The sequence below is a fragment of the Cricetulus griseus genome, chromosome 3 (assembly GCF_003668045.3).
Source record: "Cricetulus griseus strain 17A/GY chromosome 3, alternate assembly CriGri-PICRH-1.0, whole genome shotgun sequence".
Classification (NCBI taxonomy): domain Eukaryota; kingdom Metazoa; phylum Chordata; class Mammalia; order Rodentia; family Cricetidae; genus Cricetulus; species Cricetulus griseus.
The window spans coordinates 235562065-235587160 of NC_048596.1; the positions used below are offsets into that span (position 1 = coordinate 235562065).

Below are 25096 nucleotides of genomic sequence, written 5' to 3' on the forward strand. Positions count from 1 at the left end.
ATTGAATCCAGAAGAAACCAAAACAACCTAGCATAAGTGGATGTAAGGGAAGAGGCTACACTAAAAGCAACTATTTGACATAACATGAAGTGAGCTTTAGTGTGATAAAGCCTAACAATAGCAACAATGCCTCTCATTAACCTAGCCACAAACATACACCTCTCCGTTTGGGGTCTTTACCCTACAATGGATCTGGCTTTACTGCCACACCTAGCTGGACTAATACTGAGTAACACACTATAACTGGGCCAGTTATACTGTCTCTCCTAGAAAGGAAAACAATAAGTCACAGAGACTGAGTTATCTAAGTGTGGCTGTTGGATAGAGATAGTCACAAAGACACAAAGGACAAGGATCTGTGGAGGGCGCCATAGCCATGACTGGTCTTGTGTGTGCAAACTGGCAAACATATGCCAAAGATACCAAGAGAAACAGAAAAGTGGAAGAGTTATACAGAGGCAAGGAACATAGGAACCCTGAGGCAGAGATGGAAGGACAGCCTCAGTTTCTTTCCTTATTCAATAATGCAGAGAGACAGGCTCTTCAGGATCCACAAGGATGCTAGAGGGTACTGCAGCACCTACCCAGCCTGATGCCATGGCAACCACTGATGCATATCAAATTAACAATTACAAAGAGTTATCTCAGAAACCTTTATGTTCAGCAGACTCTGTAGCAAACACTACAGAGAAAAGACAAGATTTGGGGAATATTTCTATAAAAACCCCGTGAATACCTTCCTTCTCTCCATTTCTTCATTTTCTTCTGGAAAAATTTTGAACTATCATCACCAGAAAGCTGACTCATTAACTTTACACTTATAAAATATATTTATATTTACTTATATGTCTATAAATATTTCTTTTTAGTAAAAGGTAGGATGACAGACTCATTTGGTTTTGGGGTTTTGGATTATAAATTATATGGACCCAGGAGGCTGTGTTAGAAGATCTTGAAAATAGACATAATGGGTTCTAAAGTATTTGTGGGAAGACCTACTATGATATCTGCTATTCAAAGGATGTCAAAACAATGTGAACATATGTAGTGGCCTTGGGGATCTCAGACCATTTGAAGGTGTGTAGAGGCCATGGGGTTTCAGGCAGTATGGACTGCATAGAAGGAATAGTGACTTGGAAATAGGCATTTACCCTAAAAAATACACTGGGCTGTAGAGATGACACTTAGCCTCTGGTTCTGAAGACTCTGCCTTCATAAATCAAACCAATTGCAAAGAAAAAATTACTTGGATAAAAATTGCTGTACTAAAAGGATACAGACTTTTTTCTTGCTATTATTCCCTAAATAATACACCCTAACAAACATTTACATAACATTCACATTGCATTACAGACCTAAATAATCTAGATAGGTCAAAAGCACACAGAGGGACATGTGCTGTTCACACACAAATACTCCACCATTCTTATATGAGGGACTTTATTCTCGGACGTGGTAGAAGGGTTTTCTGGGACCAGCTGCTATACACAGCCAGGGACAATTACTCAATACTAAAAGCCATGCCCAAGTCTCACCAGCAACTTCTGTTGATAGGCAATTATTTTCTTCCAGAATGCTGACTCTGGAACCTCAGGTTCCCCATATCGATGTGTATGAAGCTGCCTCAACTTCTGTTTGCCCTTATCATCTTTGGCTTTTTCTTCTTTTTCTCCATCTTCCCCCCTGTGAAAACAAAGACAGCAGGTGCTTTGCAAAATACAAAATGAACAAATAAATCACAATATCCACTTAGACACTAAGTTCTTTATGTATGAATATATGCATGTATGTATGCATGGATGTATATGTTCATGTGTAAGCATGTACATGTCTATATGCATACATGTGGGAGCCAGAAGACAACCTTGAGCATCCTTCCTCCTTGGGTCCTATCCACTTTGTAGGTTTTGGAGATCAAACTTAGGGTCATGTACTCATGTACCAAGCTCTTTATAAATTGAGCCATCGCCTCTAGCTCCCAAACTAAGTACTACCCCAGTGAGTACCACAGCATTCTGTATTTTAGAGTGAAGAAAATGATTTCCTACCCTCACAATAGAAGAATGATTCTGTGGAATTCAATTCACAGGGACATATTTTCAGGCTAGGAAACTTTTTGTATCCATATCTTAGCAGGTTCTCTTTACTTGTATAATATTTGGTTGCAAAATGGTACAACAATAAAGACATTTTTGGCCCCCCTTTCAATATACCTTACTTTTTAAATATAGTTTTATGAATAAGAGATAAGGCCTCATGCATGCCATGCAAGCAATCTTCCATATAGTTACATACCCAACCTTCTTTTTCACTATTTAATTTGAGACAGGGTCTCACTAAGTTGCCTAGGCTGGCCTTGAACTTCACCTGTATAACCCATGCCAGTCTTGGACCTGCAGTCTTCCTGCCCCAGCCTCCCAAGTAGCCATGATATCAGGACTACATATCAATCCTGGCAACACACCTTGCCTCTAAATTTTGATCATTAAAATCATAATTCTATTTTATATTTAATTACACTTGATCTCAACTCAAAGGCTGAGAGGTGATTCTTTTATGGGGATATGGGGGGCATAACATACTAGTGAAGATCAGTATGTAGGAGTTAGTTCTCACCTCCTACCATGTGGATTCTAGGGATCAAACTCAAGTCCTCAAACTTAGAACCAAGTGTCTTTACTGGCCCAGTCTTTTTACAGACCCGTAATTCAATTTTTAACAGCCAGTGACCTCAAAATCAAAGTCCTCTCTTTTCACGCCACTCTCTCTCTGCTCACTCCTTCTCTGCTCTTCTCTTCTCCCACCTACGCACTCTCTCTGCCTCTCTATGGCGACCGGCCATGGCGGTCAGCCATTACCCCTGTTCCTCTTCTCTCTTAGTCTCCCTACTCTGCCGGCCGGGTAGGTGGTACATGTGTATTCTCATATAGGCCATGAGCCAACCTCAGGTGTCATTCTTCAGTAGCCATCCACCCAGTATTGTTTGGACAAAGTCTCTTCCTCAACTGGAGTTCTCTAATTAGGCTAACTTGGCTGCCTAGGGAGGCCCAAGGATCTGCCTATATTCACCTCCCCATTGAATTATGAATCTGCACCTCACACTGAGGCTTTTATGTGGGTTCTGGGGATCTAACTGTGATCCTCATGTCTATGCAGCAAGCACTTTCTTAGCTACATTACCTCTCTCTCATGGAAGCTTCATTTTTTAACAATCTCTAGATTTCTATGCATGTGGCCTCAGACAATGCTCAGAGTTATACCACACTGGAACACACTAAGTGGCTCAATTTTCTACATTGGTTTCTTCCCATCTTTAAAAGGACAAACATTCACACATAAATTTTATCCACAGTCCTTTCAGAGAGGTACTGGGGTCTCTTCTGATAAGGGAGAATCACACACAGGCAATGCCCTTGGGAAGAGGAGGAAGAGCCTGGCTGGGGGGAATCCAGGTGGCCCTGCATGGACTGAGGTCCTGGCTTTCAGATAGATGGGAGACTGTGTCATATGACACCTCTGCATCTCTATCCCAGCTCCCAAAGAGCAGGGGCCAAGCCAAGAAGTTCTGGGATATGGAGAAAGCATGTAGCACTACATACTCAGCCTTCTCGGGTTCAGACTTGGTTTCTTCTTTTTCTTCCTTCTCTTCTTTTGCCTTCTGCTCCTTGAGCATGTCAATAAGGAACAGAAAAAAACAGGATTAATATTATGTAGGTGTATGTGTACATATGTAGGTGCAGGTGGGTGTGTGCAAGGATGGCCATGCTTGTGGAGATCAGAGGATAATCTAAACTACCATTCCTCATAGGCCATATACCTTGTTTTGTTTTCTTTTGTTTTGAGACAGGACCTCTTTGGTTTGAGATTCTTCCATTAGGCTAACCTGGCTAGCTAGTGAGCTCCAGGGACCAGCCTGTCTTTACCTCCCCTGGACTGAGATTATGAGCCCACACCAGTATATTTGGCCTTTTCTTTTTAAAATGTAGTTCCTTGGATTGAACTCGAGGCCTCCTGCTTATAAAGCATCATGCTTAGATTTCTATGGTTGCAATAAAACACTACAACCAAAAGCATATTGAGGAGAAAAGGGTTTATTTTGCCTCACATATCACAGTCCATCACTGAAGAAAGTCAGGGCAGGTACCCAGAGACAGGAACTGAAGCAGAAGCTGTGGTGGAATGCTGCTTCCTGGCTTATTCTTCAGGGTTTTCTCAGCCTGCTTTCTTACGCTACCCAGGACTATCAGCCCAGATGTGGTACTGCCCACATTGGCCTGGACCCTCCCACATCAAGCATTAATCAAGAAAATGCTTGACATTCTTGCCCACAGGCCAGTCTTAGGGAAGATTTATCTCAACTGAGAATTCCTCTTCTCAAGTGACTCTAGCTTGTGTCAACTGAATGAGAAAAGTAGCCAGAACACAAAGCAAGCCCTTTGGTGATGGCAATCTTCTCAGCTCTCTAAGCAGGATTATGTGTCACCACTGAGTGCCCTTGGGGAGCTCTGCAGCCACCTGCCAATGCATAACCCACACAGGAGATCTTTTTTGCTTACACTGAGCTAGAAGTTCCATGTCCCCTCCTCACCCCACTTTTTATGCACACTATCCTCTCCAAAAACAGCGGGTTAAAACTCTCTAGGCTCTTTTCCACTGGCTTTTCTCATTTCAGAAACAACCTTCTTTATCTTATCCACCTGCTCAAATCGTCTCTATCTTCGAGGCCAGTTGAAGTCTCACTGCATATTATCATCGTCTAAGTACTGGTGTTCGAATTATAGCAGCACATGAAACTCCACCCACTGGCAAACCTTCTAGCTTTGAACTTCTCATCCCCCCCAGTGTCCTCAGACACTTAGAAAACAAGCACAAAGATTTGGGTGTGGAAAGATGGTACAGCTGACCATCACAGCAGGATCTCACCGCCCATGAAGACTACAAATTTACAGTTTCTCAGAACAAATCACACAGATTCCTTACAGGTTTAGTTTTGCCTTCCAAGGGTCATTTTTTTTTACCAGAAATTAGAGTTGAGAGCAAGAGTGAGAGAGAAAGAGAGAGTGTGTGAGAGAGCAAAGGAGTGAGAGAGGGCAAGAGAGAGTATGAGAAAGAGCCAGAGGGCATGCATGCACAAGGGGCAGGTACAGGGAAGAGGGATGGGGAGAAAGAGACAGAGGCAGACAGACAGAGCAAGTAAGAGAGAGCGTGTGCATACGAGCAAGAAAGAGCCAGAGTGAATGCATGCACCAAGCATGTGTGTGAAGGCTCGGGGGGGAGGGGGGGGGAGAGACAGAGCTTGATGTCATTAATAATGATGACATAAAATGAAGTACCTGAAACTTTTCTTGTACCTCAGGGACAGGGATGGGGTTGGTCATCAAGTCACTGAGGCCAGCATTTGGATTGTGAGGAATTAGTTTGTACTGCCCTCCTTCCCTCTTCAGATCCAAGCCAAATATATCCGAAAGAAGGTCACTTTCCTCTGCCAATTCCTTTAAGTCTGTCAGGTCTTCAGAGGGCAGAGCTGACTCTAAAGGCTTCCGCTCTCCCTCTTCTTCATCTCCTCGCACCTCATCCTGAGTGGGGTCTGGCATGTTGGCTAGAAGCTCTGCCACCTTGATTTTCTTAGCACCTTCCACCAGGCTCCCCCCAAGCAGCAGGCTGGAGACAATGCGAAAAAAGCCCCTACAGACACTGGCCACAAAGTGTAAGAGGGTCACAAACACACTCCAGTAGGACGAGAAGAAGGCTGTGACCATGTCCTTCACTGTCATCTTCTTCATTCTCTTCATCTGCTTCTTTAGGCTCTTCAGGCTGAGCATCCTAACGAGGGTTAGCACATTGTATCTGAGAGCAAACAGGGCTGACTGGATGGTGAGGAGGGAGAAGAAGCCCATCCTCGGGCCCTGCTCTTCAGGCCTCTCCTTCTCACTCTCTTCTTTATTTGCTGATCTCTCATTTAGGTCAGACTCTGAGATCTGAGCTGCCAGCTGCATCTCAAAGATGGTGTCCTCACAGAAGTTCACAAACAGCTCCATCTTCTCCTTCTCCCCACCCTCATTGACCACATCGAATATAAACTGCCTTTTGGACTCCTTGACCTGTGGCTTCTCCCACTGGGTTCTGCTGGACTCGCTGATCTCAAAATAGACCCTCTCAATGCGCTTGGCACTGCCCATGATCTCAATGCGACCCAGGAAAGGCTGGAAGTAGTTGAGGACACTCTCTGCCAACTCCAAGAAGGTCTGCAGCCTCGTGTCATTGGGCATGTGCTCTGAGAGATTAGTCAATAGGACAGCAACATTGAAGCCAATGTCCTTTGCAGGCTCATGAAATCTTTTGACGAACTCTTCATAGTCCAGTGTTTCATTTTCATCTGTCTCTGCACAGGACAGCAGGAACTCGGTCTCTGACTGAGTGTAGTGCTTGTGGCTCTCCATAGCTTTATGGAAGTCTCTCTTGGAAATGACCCCTTTGCCATCAGGGTCGTACTCCTTAAATGTGTCAGAGGATGTCAAGTCCTTTAGCTTCAGAAACATGTCAAAAAACTTGAGGATCATCTCCACGTTGTTGGATGATTCCACAAGCATGTCTACCATCTGTTTGCCTATTGTTCCATTCACAACATTACCTGGTGGGAAAGCATGCGTAGTTGTTTAAAAGTGAGCATTTTTTACACAACTAGTATCTATAGAAAAAATAATCATACAGATCTGGTCTTAAACATGAACCATTGATTTAGACTTGAAGTCATTGATTTAGATTTTCTCATAATGTATGAGGCCTTGAGAACAGATGGATAATTATCTCTAACATTTCAAAAAGTGATTCTAGAAACACTGGAAAAGCCATATTCACAAAGTAATTAGGGTTCCACACATTAAATCATATTTCTGGGCCTGTGAGATGGCTCATCAGATAAGAGCACTTACTGCTATGACTGACAACTTAAGTTCCCTCTCCCCACCCCTTTCCTCTTCTCCATCCCTCTCATTTTCTTCCTTCCCCATCCCTCTCTGATTTACAATAGAAACCACCATCCTGTGTCTCCCCATCATCCAGTGTGTAGATTTAGAAAAGGGGAGATTAGTGACAAGCCTCAGAAAACAAGGTTATTCCTAAATTGCAGACCCATAGAAGGCTATATTCCTAAAACAGGGAGTTCAATGAATCCCCAAACAGATAGAATGCCGTGCCTAGAAAGGGGGCTGTAGCATGTTTGTGAGGTATACATATATGCTGAAGAGCCTGAGGTGGCCATGAATGCCTGTGAGGAATTGTCTTAATTACATCAATTGATGTTGGAAGACCCATCTTACTTGTGGACAGGACCATCCTCTGGGTAGGGCATCCTGGACTGTCTAACCTGGAGAAAGGAACTGAGAACTAACAGACATTCATTCATTGCTCTCTGCTCTCTGGTTTGGGAGGCACCATAACCAGCTGCTCCAAGCTTCTTCCACCTTAGCGTCTTCACTAGGATAGAATGTGCCACTTCTCTAGTAAGTTGTATTTATCAGAAAATCTTATCATAGCAACAAGAAAAGAAAGTAAGATGTCCAGCAATTCAGCCGAGTGGCTGTCGAAACCCACAAAAATGGCTCTGCTTCATCTTGACTTAAGGTCAGAGAGTTCAAAACTGACCTTAGTCTTCCAAGGTTAAAGTCATAAGACCTAAAGGTCTAAGGTGTGGCTACTGTGGGATGTTTAATCTTTGTCATGGATATCTTATCTAAATAACAACAGACTTGATCTTAGGGGTGGTTACTCTTGACCCTCAAGGCCAGATATTGAGAAATAGAGTCTAAGGTGTGGCTACCAAATATTTGGAGAATTAAGGAAGAAAGTCTATTCCTTGTACATGATAAAGAAGTCTTTTGTCATGTTCCCCTTTTGGTTAGGGTATTTAAGAATGTTGAAGAATAAACTTGAGGCATCCAGTATTCACTGGATTTCCCTCCCGAATCTATCCTGTGTCTCTGTCTTTTTCTTAAGTGACTTTACCTGCCATTTCTCAATCCACACTCCCCTTCTCAGGTACGAACTGGACAAATCAGCTGGATCCAACTGAAGCCCCACAAGGACAGGTTACAACAGACTGGCACCTCAATGTGGGGCTACTACAAATGGGTTACAACAAATAGCTGGGCATTGCTTCCTGGGGTTATGTCTTGCTACATGATGATGCTAAATACAAGCTCAAATCTGTCCAACAAGAATAAAAGAGAATTTGAAAGTACACATTTAAAGCCCTACCTTCTAGCATGGACAGCAGCATGACCACCATGTCCTTCTGGAGATCCATTAGTTCTTTCAAGAGCTCGATTTGGCTAGAATCCTGGAAATATTAATATATTACATGTGAGATAAGGAGAAGAACACATAGTAAGATCACATCCATCCTCACAGGAAACTTCCAGGTCGCCAATACTAATCCCTTTAAGGCCTCACAGAACTACTGGATGTCAAATATAAACACAAGGCTTACTGAAAATAGATACATTGATGAAGGAAAGAACATTTACTGTTCACTTTTGGTGTGTGTTCATGAAGGACATGTGCCCAACAGGTATGTGAAGGAACACAAGTCTTGGGGAACATGCTAATGGTAGGAAGATTCAGCTGTTTTTATATTAGACACAGTTTGAAAAGACTGTATTTTCACTTCTGACTTCTTTTTCCTGATTATTTTTACATGTATCTATTTTGAGAGTGTGTGTAGTATGAGTGTGTGTGTGTAGTGTGTGTGTGTGTGTGTGTGTGTGTGTTCACTCATGCACGTGTGTATGCTCAGTGCTACCGCAAGCTACTGTCCTATGAACGTGGCCACAGGACAATCTACATGGAGTGGCTCTCTCCTTCCACCATGAGAGTTCTGGGGATAAAACTCACCTCTAGCCTTGGCAGCTAGTGCCTTCGCCCTCTGAGTCACCTCTTTTCTGAATCTAACTCTTGCATTCTTTTTCCTATCATGTGGTGGATACTCATTTCCAACAGGTATGTTGGATCTTTTGTTACCATCAAGATGCCCTGAACCAGAGACACATTTACCCAGGGATGATATTAAATTTTTCTAGTCATGCATCTTTAGTTTGCAATGATATAGGTATGGAAGTAGGGAAGCAGGAAGCTAATTCTTCCAACCGACTTTGTGAATTAATATCAAAACATGGTCTTTATTTACCTTTACAATTGTTGTCCCTTCTTTGACTTTCAGAAAGTTAACTTTCCTGGTAGTGTGCAAATGTCATTTTTGTCTGTGTGTGAACCTGTAAGAATTTCCTCTGTTTAACAAAATTATCACAGGTTTCAAATCCCTTTTCAGTATCCATGTGTGGGAAGAAAATTCCCAGGGAACCAAGACCAGAAAATGATCCAGAAGGCTGTGAAATGCTAATGGCTGCTTTCTGTCCCAATTCCTTTATATCCTTTGTTCTCCTTCTATGCTTACCTTGCATGAAGTGTTTTGGGTTTTGGTTTTGATGGGTGCTCTGCAATATTTTATCTGCCCTAAGTTTGTGGGAACTCTTTAGTTGTGATGCTTTTATGTATTTTCCCTATCACAGGTGGAAGCCTTCAGTGGTATAGCCGTCTGTAAGTCATCCAGTAGGCTTTCTGATGATGCAGCTGTTTTTGGGTCACCCATCATCCTATAGGTTCACCCAACTCATTGGTATACGCAAGTTGGACGCTGATAGAATCCTTCCTTTTGTCTGCTTGCACCCTCTCCATTAGGGGCATAAAGTGTTGTTTTATTAAAATATTCGATGTAGATGATGATAGAGAAATGGCACAGCGGTTAAGGTCATTTACTGCTCTTGCAGAGGAACTGAGTTTAGTTCCCAGCACCCATATCAGGTGTCTTATTACCATCTAAAACTCTAGCTCCACAGGAGCCAACAATGTCTTCTGGCCTTTGAAGATACCTGCAATCACATGCACATGCACACACGTGCACACACACACTTACAAATAAATGTTTAAAAAAACATGTACCTTAACTATGTGATATTTTATTTGTGAATTCATAACACTAAAGTGAGTTATTAAAAATAAAATAAATTAAAATTGGAAAAATAAAATATTTGACATAGAGTAAAATACCCATAGGTTAGTGATGTAGAAGAGATAATATCAAAAGATAAGGATGCCAGTGTACTTGCTGGTGGTTATAGTCCATGTCGTACCCACTCAGTTAAAGGCCACTGACTTACCTGAGACAGCTTCATCTGCATGTGGGCAAATACATGAAGGAAGCCCACAACAGCATCCCATAGCCTGCTGTGTGCCAAGCTCTGCTGGTTTCCAGTACAAGGACCCTGAAGCATAAATAGAAGGACAGTGATCATTAGGAATTATTTATTTGACTGAATCAACTTCAGGGAAAGAAAAAAATTAAGTCTCTGTTTATATATATTATTGTCAGCTCCTTATCCATGAAGAGAGGGGCATGAAATGAGAGAGCCATGGTAGGAGTAAGGTGCCCTTGACAGTGTTCTTCCCGGGATTGTCTAGTTAAGTGTCCCTGGAAATTTCACAGGTATTTTGATGGTTTGTTTCTCTATTAATGTTAAAGCACTGGAGACATTGATTATTTCTTCTGTTTATAGGAAAAGGGAAGGGTACTGATAGTTTGGTTTTTCAGTCAAATCAATAGTCACTACCTTGTGTACAAAGAATATATAAAACCAAGTGTGGTGGCACAGGCCTGTAATACCAGCAGCAGGGAGGGGTTCCAGGTCATCTCTGACTACTTAGTAGCTACAGACTAGCCTGAGCTACATGAGGCCCTCTTTCAAAAAACAAAGAACAACAAAAATATAAGAATATTCTTAGAAGAAGAAGAAATCTTTTCTTATTCCTAAGTAGTAACATGGATACAATATTCACATAAAGGAAGCAGCCCCTCTTTGATGTTTTAATCGTATGATTATTTAGCAAATAGTGGAACTACTCACAATTTAAAACTTAATACTTCATAATTAATTTCATAAATCTTGAATCCAAGGGGATTGATTCTGATAAATAATTTTTTGGAAAGCTATTGCCTGAAAGAACTCTAGCTTTGGGTTCCCTCATCAGACAAACCAAGCCACATCATGAGCTTAATAGTTAGTGGCAAACAAGTAACCTCTAATTAGGAATCTTATTATTCAACCAATCATATATTAGATGTATATAACAAATAGTTTCTTAAATATATATTACATATTAAATGCTGTATTTAAAATATTATACTACCAGAAACATAGGATAAAAGTTCTCCTACCCTACCCCCTTGGTGGAGCAGTTATTCACTTGCAGGCATTCTGCAATAAGATAAGCCCATGTAGAAATACATAGATTAATAGTTATGGGTTAATAATTAAGAGAGAGCTAGCCAGTAAGAAGCCTAAGTCATCAGCCAAACAGTTTATAATTAATATAAGCCCCTCTGTGTTTATTTGAGGCTAAACGGCTATGGGACCAGGCAGAATAGAAACTCCGTCTATATATATGCTTAAGCTATAGCCACTGAGGCACACAGTCGCCTTTTTGCTGCCTACAGATCAAGATATAGAATACTCAGCTTTTTTTTTTTCAGTACCATGTCTGCCTGCACACCGCCATGCTTCTCACCATGATGATAATGGAATAAATCTCTGTAACTGTAAGCCAGCCCCAATTAAATGTTTTCCTTAATAAGAGTTATTATGACCATGGTGTCCCTTCAGAGCAAATAAAACCCTAACTAATACAGGGGGGAAGATGGAGACAGGAGGATTGCAGGGAAGTTTGCAGGCCAAACTGAAGTACCTTACCCAGAAACAAAAACAAGTGATAGTGCCTGAACAAGATGTAAGTTGAGGACTAATTATGTCCCTTGGCATCCATACATGTGCCTTAGCATATGTATACCCTCCCCTCCCCTCCCCTACCCCTCTCTCTCTCTCTCTCTCTCTCTCTCTCTCTCTCTCTCTCTCTCTCTCTCTCTCTCTGGCCTACTTATGACTATGGTAGCTTCTGGCCTCAAAACAATGTATCTGTAGGATTTCATTGCTACTGAAGTGCAGTTGTAACACATGAATGAACGGTGCAGGTTACCATAAAGAACAGACAGCAAAGTCAACTTGGCCTTTATTTAGTAACAACTTCCTTTAGGAGATATTTAAGGTTTTAAGTCAAAGGAAGAGTTTAGAAAATGTGGTACATTTACCCAGTGGAGTATTACTCAGCTGTTAAAAACAATGACATCATGAAATTCAAAGGCAAATGCATAGAATTAGAAAAGATCATCCTGAGTGAGGTAACCCAGATCCAAAAAGACAAACATGGTATGTACTCACTCATAAGTGAATATTAGCTATAAAGTAAAGGATAGACATGCTCCAAGCCATGGGCCCAGGGGGCCTAGGTAACAGGAAGGGCTCGAGGGGGACACAGGAAAGGGGAAATAGAAGAGATTTCATGGGTAGACTGGGGGTGGGTGGTGACGGGAAGAAACATGAAGTTAGGGGAGGTGGAAGAGAGTACCACCGAAATGGCCAACTAAAAGGGGGTCATTTCAAGGTCAGATAGAAACCTGGTGAAAGGGAAACTCCCAGGAATCTACATAAATGACCCCAGCTAAGACTCCTAGCCTGAACTAGCCATATCCTGTGACCAGACAAGACTACCAGTGGAGGGAGTGGAAAACCAAACCAGCCACATAAACTTTGACCTACAGTCTGTCCTACCTATGGGAAATTCTGAGGTAAGAATGACATAGAAACTGTGAGTGGCCAACCTGAGACTCATGCCACGAGAGTGAGCCCACCCCTGACACTGCCTGGAGTGCCAGGACCCAGAGATTATGTGGCCCAGAGACCTAGGATAGAACCAAACACAACTGGAGGAAAAACATGTCAATATCCTGATGCCTAACGATATTCTACTATACTCATAGATTGGCACCTAGCTCAATAGTCACCAGAGAGGCTTCATCTAGCAACTGGTGGAAACAGATGCAGAGACCCACAGTCAAACATTAGGCCATACATGAGTAATCCTGCTGAAGAGACAAAGAAAGGACTGCAGGAGCTAGTGGGGTCAATGGCATCACAAGAAAACCCACAGAATCAACTAACCTAAGCTCTTGGAACTCACAGAGACTGAACCAACAACTAAGGAGATTGTATGGGACTGACATAGGACCTCTATATATTATGTCTGAGTAACGTGGTCCTTTTGTGGGACTCCTAACAGTGGGAATAGGAACTGTCTCTGACTCTTCCTGGCTTTTGGGACCCTATTCCTCATACTAGGTTACCTCACCTAGCCTTAATACAATTAATACAAGGAGAGGTGCTTAGTCTTACTACAACTTGATATGCCATGTTAAATTAATATCCATGGGAGGCCTCTCTTTTCTGAAGTTAAGCAGAGGAAGAGTGGATGGAAGGGGAGGCAGAGGAGACATGGGAGGGCAGGGACTGTGGGAAAAGGAAGAAGGGGAAGCTTTGGTCAGGACATAAAATAAATAATAATAATGATAATAAAACATATTACATCACATATGATTAGCTAGAGCACAAATGAATATTGCAGCAGGCCATTGTTCTGGATTAAAACTGGGCTGAAAATCAAAATAAAGTCATTTATGCTAAGGTTCCAGTTACCAAGTCAAAAGCCAAGCTGTTAATCTGACCTTCTAAAAATCAGAAAGACAAGGATGCCTAATTCTTAGATCTGGTTCAGGGGGAAGATAATGAAAGAGCCTCCTTACCACGATCCTGACACAAAAATCAAAGCTAAGTCTAACCATTTATCCTGATGTTGATCAGTCAGTCACTGCTTTGTAAATTGTTTTGCCTCTCTGGCTCAGCAGACAGGGACGAGTGACCCTGAGTGACCAACCTGCAACCTTCAACTTCTTCAGCTCCTTCTGTCAGCTCATGGACAGACTTGGTCTACTTTAAGTAATGAAATGCTGCCTAGTTCCAGAACTGAAGAATAATGTTAATTAAGATGGGAAGTGACATTACACAATCTCACTTATTTACACTCTTACAGCTGAAAGGAATGCAGTGTACATTCTAGTCTCTGCTCATTCTTATCTGAACAGGGTTTCTTAAATGCTGTTTTCAAATTATTTATACGAAACTTCAGCTTCACAGTCACTGAAATACTATGAAATGGGCATTAATGATCCAGTATCTCTTTCCTTTCGTCTCCCTTAAAGTTACTGAGTGCTCAATAATTACTACAAGTCATAGAAATGCAATATTGTCCAAACCACTCCTGTAGTGAGTAAGTCCTCTCTCGGTCTAATAACCACAGTTTCACTCTGTATAGATACACATCTCAACCTCATTTTTTAGTCTAGATATTGGCAAAGAGAATGCACAGAATGGATAGGAGAGCTGAGGAGACGGAGAAGAGGCTAACAATGCTTGCTGTTCTTCCAGAGGGAGCCAGGTTCAGTTCCCAGGACCCCCATGGCAGCTCACAATAGCTTGCAACTCCAGCTCCAGGGCATAAGACACCCTCTTCTGGCTTCCCTGGGGACCTTTATACACACATAAAAATAAATACATAAATTTAAAAATAAAAAATGTTTAAATAAAAATGTTTTTAAATGTCAATAGGAATGTGGACTATATTTTAGGTGCAATACATTGAATTCTATCGTAACTGGTTAAATTTTATCTCTATCTATCTATCTATCTATCTATCTATCTATCTATCTGTATTGGGCATTGAACCTAGAACTTCACACATGCCAAGCAAGGGTTTTACCACTGAGTCATATCTACTCTCTTTGCTTTTTATTTTGAGATAGGGTCCCACAAAGTTGCTCAGGTTAGACCAGAACTCACTCTGCAGCCCAGGTAAACCTTAAATTTCAGATTTCTCTGCCTCACATCCTGATTAGCTGGAATAACAAGTCTGTGGCACCAGATCCACTCAGAAGAGTCTCTTTAAAGCTGTTTTTTTTAAATAAAAGAAACATTTTGGTTTTTACCTGAATGTATTCTGTGAGAGTGTTGAAAACTTGCTTCGCCACTTGGATGGCTTTGGAGAAGTTGCGCTGGCCCTGCTCATCTATGATGTCTTTCCCAGAGTAGTACCAGTAGAAATCACTAATGGACTCCTGGAAAACAGAGACCATGCTGTGGAGGGGCATTAGGCAGTTATCACTGCCCCAATCAGGCTTAGAGCCAGCACAGCCAGAGATCTTAGATAGGGCAGCAAAAGGAAAGCTGAGAAGTAGACCCTAGTCATCAGCAGTGTCCCCAAGCAAGCAGTGTGCAAACCTCCAGCACCCCCAGCAACACCCCCCTCAAATTAGCAGGCAGAGAGCTGAGCTTTGAGAATTCCTCTCAGATCACCTTGAATTTGACAACTGTAATAATTCAGGAAGACTAATGTGTTTGTCCACTGAATGAAATTGGATATTTATAATGTGACCCTGGCAAGCAGACAGGCCATGACACAATGTTTTTTGGTTTTCTGGGGGAGGGGGTTGTTTTATTTTTGTTACAGACATCTACCCTTCTTTTTATCCAGAGGATCCAGGAATATTTCAGCAAGAGACTTCGATGGTGCTCCTAGCTTGTATCTAAGGACAGTGGCTGGCCTGCTCATGATCACTAAGAGCTGAAAACCAACACCTGTGAGACTGAAATTCACAGCTATGTCCCATGTACTAACACTTGGAAGAAGCCTTTGTTGGATAAATGAATAATATAACTTTTTTGAAAATATGAACTACATTTGAGTTTGGTGACATAGTCTTTAAGAACTTATAAATATGCTTTCAGAAGTGACTTTTGATATGTTTGTTTCATACTAGACTTTTTTTCCTATTAAGGAGAGAAAAGATAGGAAGAAGGAAGGAATGAAGGAAGGGGGTAGATAATAAGGAGGGTAGGGGGAGGGACAGATAGTATGAGGGTGGGAAGGAGGGAGGAAAAAAGGAAAGAGGAGAGGCAAAAGAAGGGATAAAGTTAAAGAAAAGAACAGACAGAGGAAAGGAGAGGAGCAGAGGGGATGGGAAGGGAGGGGAGGGGAGAGGAGAGACTAAAATGGCAATACTCCTTTATTTTCAAAGCCATATAGGCCTGGCTTGATAATGCCATGTTAAAATTCCAGCTGTTGGGGGTTGGGAACAACCTAGGATAGAAATCACAAGTTTAAAGGCTTCCTGGGACACAGAGTGAGTTCAAGGCTTTGGGCTGGAATCCTAGTACCAGGGAGAATAATTTTCTTTAAATATCTATTAAGGACAAAACTGGAAGTTTTGAACTTATAGGTTTTTGTTTGTTTAATACATTTTATAGAAAAGTGAGAGAAATAGAACCTTTAGGAGTTATTATCATTGTATAGCCCTATCCCTTCAGCTCCAACCTGGCAAACAGGTTACACATAAGTACAACCCTACAGGGATTTCTAAGCAGCAAGATGTTAAGGTAAAATTTAAATCAATGAAAATATTAAGACAATTGTAAAACTAAGCTTGGGATGTCAAAGTTGAGTGCAGGGTGGTCATGGGATGGACTGTCCTATTTTTAAGGAATGTTTGAAATACTCTTCCCAGTTCTGTCTCAACTCAAGAAGCACGAACCATGCATCAATGTGCTCCACAAAACAGAAATGAATCTAAAATACCACTAGGCTCAAAATGAGAGGTTACAAAAGACATAGATACCCAGAGAGAAAAAAAATGAGAGGTTACAAAACACATAGATACACAGAAAGAAAATAATAAACATGTTAGGAGTGAGGGTCAGAGGCCAAAGTACTGCCAGTTTTCCCTAAGAATTATGGGAAGGTTGTGATCAAAGATAACAACTCACACCTTATGTAGCCATAAATCCACAAACATTCAAACCCAATTAATAGCACTTCTGCAGTTGGCCAGCTGACCCCTCTGTCACTTGTGGCCAGCAGGTGTGACTACTTACCTGCACTCGGAGGAGGTAGTCCACAGTCGAGATGATGATGTTGACAGTTGTATTGTTGCCAGTCTGAGTTCTCAGGTAATTTTGAAAATCTACATAAGACCAATTTTTTAATATTAAGACCCCCACAGAAGTACAAAATAAGGTGACCCTAAAAATTACCAATGCCCTTAACAGTAACATTAGGGTGGCCAAAGGTAATGTTTGTTCTGATCCTGTGAACATAAAATCACTTGTACTTCCTATAAATCACCAGTTAACTAGTGGTAGAGAGATGCCTCCCATGCGGTAAGGCCCTGGATTTGATTTCCAGCCACTGAAACGAAAACCAAAGTCAGTGATCATCTCCAAAAGAAATATTTAGAAGCTTCATAGAATGTCAATGCTCAATTCTGGATTAAGACATTGCTAACATCATCTTATCCTACACTCTCGAGCTCTGGACATATAAGTGACTGAGAAGGTTTCCATTATTGAGGACATAAAATAGAAATATTTACTCAGGAATCTGGTGTTCTCAAGTATCACACAATATGTTTAGAAAGCAAAGACAATGTCTGATGTGTGATTCCTACCTTTTTGGACTTGCAGACTGAGTAGGAGATGGTTATGAAAACCAGGAGTAGAACACATCAAGCAACATATGCAAGCATATGCCCAAGTCAATAAAACTAGTACAAAAGAGACAGGTGTCCACATTACTGTGAAAATATCTAATTACACTATTATTACTACTATTATGTTTTTCACATCCATTGTTTTCTCTAACATTACCGTTAGAGAATGAATCAAATGAAGCCAGGTACATGGTGCACACCTGTAATCTCAGCACTTGGAAAGCTGAGGCTGGAGGAGTACTGCAAGTACAAGGTCAGTTTGGGGCCAGCCAGAGCTGCACAATGAGACTTTGTCTCAAAAACTTGGAGGGAGGAAGGGAGTAGAAGTATAGGGAGTGGGGAAGGGAATGAGTAAGAGTAGAAGAGGGAGAGGAAAGTGAGGGAGAGAAGGGAAGGGAGATGGAGAGGAAGAAAGAAGGGACTGGGGAGGGATGGGGCAAGGGACAGAGATGTGGAAAAGCTATGCAAAGACTTTCAAAGCAGCAATGCCACATATCAACTGCCATGGAACAGTGCTCAGTGCCTGCAAAACAATGCTCAATCCCACCAACTGAGAAGCTCAACTACAGATTGAAGCTATGGGCTTCTGCTGTCACAGCTTCAAGCCCCACTTCCTGGCTATCATGAGCCAGACTCGCAGATCACCCACCTGAGTTGTGTCCCTCACAAAGCAGCTGCAGGAATCGGAAGAGGTCACAGGTGAACTCATCATCCTGCAGTACCTTCTCTCCTGTGGGGAGGGCAGAGGATGAATGTGACCATGCCCAGGTGCCCTCCCTCTTGCCCCCACCTCTAACAACTTGCATATCCAGCTAGCAGCTTCCTGCACCCAGAACAGAACCAAGGCCCAGCCACCAAGCTTCTATCTGAAGCTCCTAGGATCATGCGCTTGGCAGATAGATGAACTTTTTCTTTATCAGAAAAGAACAGGTCAATCTGAAAACTCAGACTTCTCTCTGTTAACAGCAGCAGCATGGGTTGGCAACATTTTACAAAAACCCAAAGGTTGAGACATCCTTCCCCACTACCTTGTTTTGTGTATACTAATGAACTCTGTCTTTTATATATGTTAGACTTGCTTTGCTCCCAAGGCGTCATCATTACACAGCTCACGGCAAAGCCACTAACATATCTATAAAACAGCACCAAGGGTTCTTTTAATAAATAATAATTAGAAGATCTTCATGAAAACCATCAACTGCTGGAAATGGTCAACTCACTTCAATTTTTCATCAACTTGTCAACTAAAAAAGCCAGCACCTCAGGTGTCTCAAATAGAGATATGTCTGTTGGGAAGTGTGTTCAGAGGATGGGGCACATTGTCCATATGAAACCCCCAGAAATACTTGCAGGCTCAGCTGATAACTGATCACTAACATAAAAGGTAGGAAAACAAGATGGACATCCCTTGGGCAGAAGCCACATTGAACTATAAAACTACAAATACTTCATGACCAAGGATGAAGACTTGGGAAAGGGCTTGATCCCTTACCTATTTTGCAATTCACAATCACAGTTTCCTTCAAGACACAAAAACACAAGGAAAGAAACAAACATGAAACAGCATCACACAAATGAAAGCTGATTTTAAAGTAAAAATGTGCAACTGGAAAAATGTCAAAGTTATGAATGCCTTCTTAGGAATGTATATTTGTCTAGAAAGCAAAATGACCAAAAAAAAAGTTGTTCTGCCGGTAAATGGATGTACTAAAGTTTTAAAATAAAATAATAACTTCACAGGCTGGAAATTGTTTGGTTTTAGAAAGAACACTATGCAACCAATGTTCATGTGCTCAGCTAGAAAAATGAATGATCATGGAGACAAGAGAGCTGATGGACTTACCAGTCCGTAGTCTGTGACTTTCAAAGTGAGAGGCTTCATATAATGGTAGGGGTAGGAAGCAAAACCATTTTGATAACTAATGTAAACATTTAAAAAGTATATATAATCACTGGACTTGTTTCCCTATCCACCCACAAGATATGATAAAAATCGCCAAGTATACCAATCTAATGATGCAGCAAGTTCAAAGATTAAGAGGAACTTCCACAAATGGCTGATAAGTCCATTCCTCAGTGCTTAGGTCCATGATAGGAGAACAGTTTAGGCTGATAGACAAGCTAAACTCTCCATTGATGGTTCAGGGTATCATTTTTATGAGCCATATAAATCAGAAGACTCGTCAAAATGATATTGAAATTAAAAAATCATGAGTTCATTCAGACAAATTGATTCTTTCCCTGTGAGCCCATTGATATTTTTTATTTCAGAAAATGAAAAATAGCATATGCATGTATTTCTCAATGTTCCAAATGCTAATGGCAACTATAAGCCTTGTGGAAAATATTCAGAAAAAATAACTCTAAAGTAATGATATTGAGATAGTCTACTTGTGTGCCTAATGTGAAATAATTATAACCAAACTCATTATTGTTGACACAGTGGTGTTTTCCTCACGGTAAGCTTAAGCACATACAGGAAACTTCACTTATTTAATGACACCACACAGCGCAGAAGAATGGGGGAGAGGGCAGAAGGATGGAAGGGGATGGGCCAAGCCTCTGCTCAATGTCAGTGATGTCCGGTATGTACTAGCATGCTTCTGCCTCATGTACTCACTGCTATTCAATTAAAATGCTGCCATCACCCATGCTGCCAGTATGTGGTCTAGTAACAGAGACAGAGATGGCTTTATGTCTGCAGATGGTGCACAAGCAACAGTCTGTTTTGTGATACACGCAAAGGAAATCCCTCTGTCAGAAACAAACTAAGATTACTAACAAGCGATGAAATGGAGGAGATAGACGGAGTTGAAAGTGCTTTTACAGTCTTGGGACATTTATAATGGTTGTGTGGGGGCTGATATGAATATGAAGCATAACTCCCTGCTTCACTTTTTGAGCAACTTAAGATGTCCAATACTATCGTGTACAGAGGGGATTATTTAGATGCTGTTGCTTGTGAGGAGTTTGTTCTTTGCATCTTAGTTCTTTTTGCCTAAAAAATGGAGTTACCATGTACCCTGCCAGCGGCTCTTCATCATCTGCAGTATGTTTATAATTTGGAAAAAGGATCATTTTAAAAGGCTCACACGGGGAACAGTGGAGAGAACACAGTAAAGACCAGAGCAGTATGCCTGTCTGAGAGATTGTTATTTGTTTATGCTTAATTGTATTTATAATTTATGGAAGTCACCTTCATGGTAAAGGAGCAAAACAGTCGCAGCATTTTAAATCTTCACTGTGAAGAAACTAGATAGACCTCCTTTATTTTAACTAAGAATAAAACAGTGATTCCACTTTTATGTGACCTAATAAAATTAACACACTGTTATTCTTATAGTTGGTTTACCCAGCTTATACAACAAATGATTATATGTTATGTTTAAGTTGAATAAGGCATTTGTGCTGGGGGTGGAGGTGGAGGGGTGTGTGTGTGTGTGTGTGTGTGTGTGTGTGTGTGTGTGTATGTGTGTGTGTGTGTGTGTGTGTGTGTGTGTGTGTGTGTGTGTGTGTGTGTGTGTGTGTGTGTAGAAGTAAGGATTATTCAAATGACCATGGACACAGTTTGAAGCTCTTAGCCTCTTCTCCAGCTAAAGCTTGGTTCAGTTGCTACTAGTATTACTATATAATTAATGTATAATTAATTGACAATACCTATTAATAGGTCCATACAATTTAATAACATATGTGAAAGTTCTATTTAGTATGCACATAAATAATAATTGGAAAAGGATAGGCCACAAAGACTAGTGTTCCCATTGCAGGATCCTGTAATATCAATATCAATATCTCTAGTAATGAAAATCATAACAGTGTCCATATCAAAAGATGTCCCCCAGCAGCCCTCATCTAAATGAATCTTAGAAATACCTCATGGCAATGGAGAAAACTAAATTAAAATTTATTTCCTGAGGACTTAAATATTTATTTTGTGTGATGTCAAAGCTGAAAAATTAATACTGAAAATACTGTTAAGTAGTAAAAACTTGGGTATTTAATTGCATGGGTTTAGTTCTAATATCACTTTTTAAGCATAACAAATAATAACTTCTTTAGTTATCCTACAATTCAACTAGCAAAGAATTACTTCTTTAAAAATGAACTCACAATTATTGAGTGACTATGAGTTCGTGCTGGAGACTTATAATAATATAACTTAAGTAGGTATAATCTTTTTTGTAATTCAGCCAACAACTTGGAATGTAGGGAACTTGAGTAAGACCATATAGTAATTTGCAGGTAAAAGAAAGATCTGAGTCCAATGGCTGTCAATAAGCACCCAATGTTTCCTCTAGGCCAGGCGCCTTTTTTAAATGAACTGTGCCTTGAAGCTGAATAACCCCACATTCTGATAGGGGAAGCAGACATCGAACAGTGCATTTCCAGATTCCATAGTCTTTCTGAACCCAGTGTGCCATCCCATCTAGACCTTGTAAAGATAGCATCAGTAACTACTGCAATCTTGGACTAACAATCATCATGCATACTACATGTTCTTTACATTATGAACTTACATTTTAGAACCCAAGGAAACCATTTACAGTATGTGGTTTGGGGAAGTGTGATGATTAGCATTAACTGCCAATATGACAGAATCTGGAATCACCTAGAAGATAGACCTCTGACCAGGCCTGTGGAGGATTATCTTGATCATATTATATGATGTATGTGTACAGGACTGTTTGCTGAGTGAGAGAGATCCTGGGCTGTGTAACATAGAGAGAGTATCTGAGAATAACATTCAATGTGCTTTGTTTCTTGACCATGGTTCCAATGTAACCACCTATTCAAGCTCCTGCTGCCTTGACTTCCCAGCATGATGGACTGTGCCCTTGAACTATGAACCCAACCTGAATCCTTTCTTCCTTAAGTTACCCCTGGCAGGATGTTTGATCACAGAAATTGGAGAAGGAACTAATACAAGCATCTTTCACCTTGAATTCCCCACTTTGCTATGGAGAAGAACAAACTCCCCACCTTTTCATTTTGGTATTTGAGCAATTAATTTGGATCAAACTCATAAAGGTGCTTTGAAACTTCAAAAGCACAAAAGGAATGTGTTGTTTGGTTTATGTCAACTTGACACAGCTAGAGTCATTTTGGAAGAGGAGCCCACAATTGAAAACACTGACCCACAAGACTGGCCTATGGTAAGCCTATGGTATATTCTCTTGACTGGTGATTGATGAAGGTGGGCCCAGTCCACTGTGGGAAGTACTACCTATGAGCAGGTGGTGCTGGTTGCTATAAAAAAGCAGGCTGAGCAAGCAGTTGGGGGAATAATACACTAAGCAGCATTCCTCCATGGCCTATGATTGTTTCTACCACTAGGTTCCTATCTTCAGTTCCTGCCCTGTTTCCTCAGTGAAAGAGTGAGAGATGAGAATTGTAAGCTTATATAAACTACTTCCTCCCCAACTTGTTTTGGTCATGGTGTTTAATCACAGCAATAGAAACCCAAGTCAAGAGGTAAATATAAAACTTTGAAACAAAGAAGCCATAGGTCAAAAGGCCTAGACTTTTAAAACAGTGTATTTCAGTTGATTGTATCTATAATAATCCATAATTCCACAGAACACATTCACTAAAACTGACTTAGTGAGAAACTCTGTGTACAAGATGTTCCTATTTCAGAGGCCAAGACAATAAAAAAGACAGCAGACTGAGCATTTGGTTACTCAAGTGGATTAAAATAGCTGCAGGCAATTTCCAAATCTCCTTGGGAGATTGCTTCTCTTACAGCCAGAACTTTGGCATCTCAGTGGTCACTTTCCTCCCTGAAATCCCTGCTGTCCTTCATTGTCTTAACTCAGCATTCTAGCTGACCTCCTTCCCTTCAGACAGTAATCAGCTTCATTCACAATGTTGCCTCAATGTTCAAAAGCATCAACCCACTGAGAATGCTATCCAGTTCAATAGTTGTATTCCTTTAATAATGAAAAGTCTACTGTGAAGATGTCCCTGCTGTCTGTCACTAGATATACCTCGGGGTTTTCTGACATCCATGAAGGAATGAATGGTGGCCACTGTCTTTGGAGGACCTGTGGTCTGTTTTTTACAATAGTCTTCCTGAGAAATCTCTTTACTTTATGTACTTTAATGTCAGGGCAACTTTCTAGACACATTAGTCTACCAGAGATGTCAGGACTTTCATCCTAGTTGGGTCACCTAACACTGCACACAATGGTCATTTATTTAGTGATATGATATGGTGCCAGAAAGAAACAGAAATTTCTTGGCAGGATAGAGAGCATCTACCAAGGTTTCCTTTCGTAAACTGAAGTTCCCAGAAAAAAGTAGACATGCATGTTCAATGTTCTGTGAGGCTAAATGGCAGATGTGGCCAGAACTTTTATGATTTGTGGATAGGTGAAATGTTTCACATCCAGAACTAAGCTACCTGGAACTATTCCAGCCCCATAAATAGCTAGTTAAGGCAACTTAAGTTCCCTAAGATTGTTAGGTAAATCCTTTGTAATGTACAAACAGACCCCAGGCATTCAACCAAAATGGCACCAGATAATAGCTGAGGCCTACAGCAGAGAGTTCCTCACCTTTTGTAACCCACCTACTTGATGATTCCATCAATGTATTTAAAATATTTTTATTTAACACTTCATTTGTTCTGTGAAAAACAAACAAACAAAACCAAAAAAAAAAAAAAAACCTTCTTGAAACTCTTACCATACTAAAATATGGTCTACCATACTTGACTCCAGAATAATCTCTCTCCTATTCTTTTTGAGATATGACTTTGGTTTTTTAACACTGACATCATTAACTCTCTTTCTACCATCTACACTAATCATGTTAACTCTTCAATCTGACCATGTTATTCACAATCCTCACTTTTATTCTGAACATTAAACTTTCATGTGCTGCCCCTTCTACAGGGAGTCCCTGGCTTCCTTCTCCATAAATATTCCCACTTCTGATCAGATTTCATCCCTCTTATGACAAGTCATGACCCCAGCTAGAGGGATTTCCAGTAAGTTCACTCATACCAAGAGACTGTTCTGAAGTTGTATGCTTGTAAATCTCTATATAATATGGGATTCTCAAAATCACCTCCTCCTGTGGACACCAGCCAGCACATCTCAGACATTCAGAGTCCACTGAGTGCTTCAACGGTTCAAAAGGAAACTCATTTGGTTCCATGAACCAACATCAAAATCATTCCAAAAAGCAAGGTGTCCTAAAATATATAGGACACCAGTACTCACTTTTGAATGGAATTTTAAAATCTTGGATGAAAGAAAGCTGGTGCATGATGAAGTAATAAAAAAATACTTTAATAAAAACTAAGGTAGCCAGTTCTTTGAGACTAATAGAATTCTTTCTGTTTAATTAATTAAGAGTTAATATTTGTTTTTTCAACTTCATATGAATTTTCACAATCTCAATAAATATTAAAACTTCAAGGTAAAACATTTTTAAATAGAGCTGAGATTATGGGAAAGAGGTATTTGCAGTTTAATGTTTAGAAGGGAATTTATTTTTAATTAAACAAATTCTATAGAAGCAAATCAAAGTTTAACCTTGCCTATGACATCC

The 25096-nt window shown here is 40.7% G+C and overlaps 1 protein-coding gene across 1 annotated transcript in view; it reads right to left on the bottom strand.

Moving 5' to 3' along the window:
• Positions 1 to 25096, bottom strand: part of Ryr2 (ryanodine receptor 2) — a 401257-nt gene that overhangs the window by 33758 nt on the left and 342403 nt on the right. The window contains exons 85-92 of the mRNA XM_035441718.1: positions 18189 to 18269; positions 16926 to 17014; positions 14984 to 15112; positions 10215 to 10319; positions 8257 to 8338; positions 5334 to 6631; positions 3600 to 3664; positions 1536 to 1683 (exon numbers count right to left, since the gene is read on the bottom strand). Coding sequence (XP_035297609.1) covers positions 1536 to 1683; positions 3600 to 3664; positions 5334 to 6631; positions 8257 to 8338; positions 10215 to 10319; positions 14984 to 15112; positions 16926 to 17014; positions 18189 to 18269 — 1997 coding nt within the window. The remainder of the gene's footprint in view (positions 1 to 1535; positions 1684 to 3599; positions 3665 to 5333; positions 6632 to 8256; positions 8339 to 10214; positions 10320 to 14983; positions 15113 to 16925; positions 17015 to 18188; positions 18270 to 25096) is intronic.